Source organism: Mastomys coucha, unplaced genomic scaffold (genome assembly GCF_008632895.1).
Source record: "Mastomys coucha isolate ucsf_1 unplaced genomic scaffold, UCSF_Mcou_1 pScaffold6, whole genome shotgun sequence".
NCBI lineage: Eukaryota > Metazoa > Chordata > Mammalia > Rodentia > Muridae > Mastomys > Mastomys coucha.
The window spans coordinates 22685799-22690603 of NW_022196912.1; the positions used below are offsets into that span (position 1 = coordinate 22685799).

The following is a 4805-nucleotide window of genomic DNA, read 5'->3' on the forward strand; positions in this document are numbered from 1 at the left end:
ACAGCATATTGCTAAGTAGCACATTTTTTTTTGAGTCCCAAAATTTTGGGGGGGACCTAAAGTTTTTTTAAAAAGTGCCTATTCTGCCGGGCGGTGGTGGCGCAGGCCTTTAATCCCAGCACTTGGGAGGCAGAGGCAGGCGGATTTCTGAGTTCGAGGCCAGCCTGGTCTACAGAGTGAGTTCCAGGATAGCCAGAGCTACACAGAAAAACCCTGTCTCAAAAAACCAAAAAAAAAAAAAAAAAAAAAAAAAAAAAAAAAAGTGCCTATTCTGAAATTATTTTCAAAAGAACCATGACCCTCAAAGTTCATACTTGTATTCCTTTAGAGATGTTTATGAAAATTCTCTATTTTCAGCTTTCACATAATAGCTAAGTAAAGTAAACCCTTCGCCCTAGACCCTATTTTTATCTAGCACATATACATATTCAGAGGAGCTTAACGCTTTAGACAGTGAACTCAACAACTCTCATCGATGAGCTTTGACCCACTAATCCCTCTGTAGGTCACTCGGCTTGGTCTAACCAGCACTCCGTAGTTTGGCTTACAGGTGAAATAGCGCTTGTCACCCACGGCACCATCATTTTTCCCCTTGGCACTTCGGAGCTCCAGTCCAAGCCAGATGCCCGAGGCAAAGTCCGTGGGACCCACATACCTAACCGTAGCCATTTCGTTAGAGCTCGTGAGCAGGACCTGAGACCCCTCGTGGAGCTTCGCGGTCCCCTCCAGACCACCCGCCGTGGTGGAACTGCTCCAGCTGCGGCGCAGGGTGGTCTTGGTCCTGTCCAGAGGGAAAGGAAGAATTGGACTTAGGTACTAGAGTCACGGAATGCAGTTTCCACATCTGTTCCTGCTTCCACTTCCACATTCATTTAACTTACAAAAAAGAAAAGTTTGTGATAATCACTTTATTTTATTTTTATTTTTGAGCAGTTAAGTATTAGTTGATTTTATTTGAGTTTTACTTTCTTAGCCCTCAGAAAAATCTTAATTATAGGTAGAAAGCTTGTTCTGAATGCCCTTTCCTTTTGTTTTTTTTTTTACTGTCACAAGGTATTATTCTTTATTTTAATGTCACCATTTCTCCTTAATTAAATATAAATGGTAGTTTCCATTCTTACAGTTAAAGGACATTTGGAATTTTTTATTTTTGAAATTATAATTTTAAAATTGGAAATAGCCATATTAGAAATATACTTCCAGTTTCTAAAAGTTTTTCTCTTTTGAAACTTTTAACAACACCCATAAAAATATATATTCACACACACACACACACACACACACACACACACACACACACACGAGGGGGGGTCAGTAAACAATTAGGAAAAATACATATAACTTTAATTAGTATCAGTAAGTTAAAGGAAAGGAACTGTTATTCTGAATGTGATTTCACTTTAAAATATTTTTACATGCAAACATATCTTAAAACCTACAACTTTAGAAAATAAATTTTAGATAAAAAGTCTTTCCCATGGACTCTTTACCTTCCCTTCTGCCAGCAGGAGAGGGTCTGGGCTCTGCTGCATACCATTCCTGCCCTTCTACAACACAGCATCTCCTACAGTGTAGGTACCACTTACCACCTGCCACCTTCCTGACTGGAAGAAAACAGGCCTGAGACTGTACTGCCCCCAGGGGTCCTCCCCTACCCACACTGCCCCCAGGGCTCCTCCCCTACCCACACTGCCCCCAGGGCTCCTCCCCTACCCACACTGCCTCCAGGGCCCCTTCCTCTACCCACATTGACCCCCAGGGCTCCTCCCCTACCTGTACTGCCCCCAGCATCCCCTCTCCACCAACACTGACACCTCTCTCTATCCACAGGAGGCAGCTGACCCTGATATTCATAACAGACACTGATGCCCTCTCACTTGGAAAGTCTAGGCCACCATGGGCTATATGGTGAAACTCTGCCTTAAAACAAAAAATAAGGAGCCAGGCAAGGTGGCTTATGTCTGTAAGACAAGCAGCCAGGGGGCTGGAGTCAGGGGATCAGGAGTTCAGGGCCATCCTGGACAATATGAAGAACTATTTCAAAAAAGAAAGAGGGGCAAAAGGAAAAAAGGAAGTGAATAGAATCAAAACATTTACTATTATTTATCCCATCAAATGCAAACTGCAATGCACAGAAACAAATTTTTACTGAATACACAAAAGCAACATATGAGTTCGAGTCCTACACAAAACATCCATTCCCTTGGTCTCCAAATTCATACCAAATGGATGCTTTTTGTAGCTTGAAAAAGATGGTGACGTTTTTCAGAAAAATCATGGCAATAGGCTATATTTTCTGAACACTCACCATGTGCCTGATGCCTCATAAATTTCAGCCTCACACAAGCCAGGAATTTCACTGTCTCTATTTTCTACATTTGCTCTGAAGGTATCACTTATTTCCATATGAATAATTAAGAATAAGTAGCACCACATTGATCAGTCATCAACAACCCCCTCTCCAATAGATTCCTCCAGGCAAACACTAGCACACCAGCAAGCTTGCAGCACCATCCAGCCGGCTCGTGGTTGAGTCCTGCCAGACTTCCTCCTACAGCCAGTGCCCAAACCTAATGCTCCCAAAGACAGTAATCAGAAAGGACTGCACCTCGTGCTCCATAGGCAAGACTCATTCTAAAGAATGACTGTGTTTTCAACAGAAGCGCACTTCCAGCTAGGATTTGAAGCACTGGACTGAACAGGAGGAGAAAGTGGGTACCTTGTATTCTCATCTGAGTGGGAATGCTTCATATTTTTCTTCACTTAACAGGATGGTGGCTTCCAGTTCATCATACCTAGTCTTTATTGTTTATGTTCCCTCCATGCCCTGTCTCTCCAGTTTTTATCAAAATGGTCACTAGATTTTTAACTGAAATGAACAAGTATAACTATCTGCTGATGACATGATTCTGGGAATGAAGGACCCCAAAGACTCTACCAGGAAACTCCCAGAACTGACCAATACATAAAGCAAAGTGGGGAATTGCACATTAGAGGATCAAAACCAACATCCTTCCTATTAAAGACAGCCTGGGAAGGAAATCATAGGAACAGTCACATTCACAAGTCAACAAACAACTCAACCCAAAATAAACCTGACTGTGACAGCCACACCCACTGAAAACCTTACGAAACTGAAGAAACAGAGAGAAGATGGGGAGACCTCTCATGCTCATGGATTGGCAGGATTAATATCCTGAGAACAGCTATCCCACCAAAAGTAATATACAGATTCAATGCAGTCCACTTAGACATTCCAGTGCAATTCTAAGCAGAAATTGAAACTGAAAACAAACAACAATCTTAAAATTCACATGGAAATTAAAAAAAAAAAAAAGACCCTAGATATCCAAAACAACCATGAACAATAAAAACTCTGCTGGAAGTATCACCATTCCTGACTTTAAATTATCCTAGAGAGCCACAATGAAAACACACAGCATTGGCACAAAGCCAGACACACTGAGCAGGTGCAGTAGAACCAGGAATCCAGATATATCCAAGCCCCTGTACCTACAGCCATCTGGGTTTTTACAAGGATGCCAAAATACACACTGGAGAAAAGACAGTATCTTCAACAAACAGTGCTGAGAAAACTGGATGTTCACACAAAGATTTAAAGTTGATCCTTCTTGCATCCCCTGCACACAGATCAATTCCAAAATGGATCAAAGATCTTAACGTTAAACTGGAACACACAAAATGCTAGGAAGGAAGAGAACAGTGTGTGCTTCAGAACAGGGGCTGAAGTGAGGACTTCCTGTTGGGAACCAACAATCAACAAGTGTAACTGCAAGAAATGAAAATTGACCCAGAGGAAGCTCTACTCCCATGCGCTCTAACACGCCCAGGATCAAAGATGTGGAGAACACAACATCTGTCCCAACACCAGAAGTAACTGGGACCAGAGGGACCCAGGCACACAGGAACTCCACCAGCCCAGTGGCTTGGGTTCCTTCCGGTCTCTCTGGACTGGTGTCCTGAGCAGACCTTGGGCACAAACTCTGCAGCCAGTCCCAAAACACCCAGAGGAAGCTCCACTCCCAGGTGCTCTAACAAGCCCAGAATCACAGGATCGCAGAGACAGCTTGACTCTGAGAAGTTCTCACACAATCAGGATCACAGGAAGGACAGGCTCCAGTCAGATTTAGCAAGGGCAGGTAGCACTAGAGATAACCAGATGGCAGGGGGCAAGCATAAGAAAATAAACAACACAAACCAAGTCTACTTGGCATCATCAGAACCCAATTCTCCCACCATAGCAAGTCCTGGACACACCATCACACTGGAAGAGCAAGATTCAGATATAAAATCACTTCTCATGATGATGATACAGGACTTTAAGAAAGACATAAATAGCACCCTCAAAGAAATACAGGAGAACACAGGTAAACAGCTAGAAGCCCAAGAGGAAACACAAAAATCCCTTAAAGAACTACAGGAAAACACAGCCAAACAGGTGAAGGAAATGAACAAAACCATCCAGAATCTAAAAATGGAAATAGAAACAATAAAGACATCAGAAAGAGAAACAGCCCTGGAGATACAAAACCTAGGAAAGAAATCAGGAGTCATAGATGCAAGCATCACCAACAGAATACAAGAGATAGAAGAGAGAATTTCAGGGGCAAAAGACACCTTAGAAAACATTGACACAATAATCAAAGATAATGCAAAAAGCAAAAAGCTCCTAACCCAAAACATCCAGGAAATCCAGGACGCACTGAGACCAAACCAAAGGATAATAGGTATAGAAGAGAGTGAAGACTCTCAATGTAATGGGCCAGTAAATATCTTCAACAAAA

The 4805-nt window shown here is 42.4% G+C and overlaps 1 protein-coding gene across 5 annotated transcripts in view; it reads right to left on the reverse strand.

Moving 5' to 3' along the window:
• Positions 1–259: 259 nt before the first annotated feature.
• The window catches only part of Clip4 (CAP-Gly domain containing linker protein family member 4), a 96687-nt gene continuing 92141 nt past the window's right edge, over positions 260–4805 (reverse strand). For all 5 annotated transcript variants that reach the window (XM_031355514.1, XM_031355511.1, XM_031355512.1 and 2 more), the window contains one exon: positions 260–781. In XM_031355514.1, coding sequence (XP_031211374.1) covers positions 460–781 — 322 coding nt within the window. In that variant the 3' untranslated portion in view covers positions 260–459. The remainder of the gene's footprint in view (positions 782–4805) is intronic.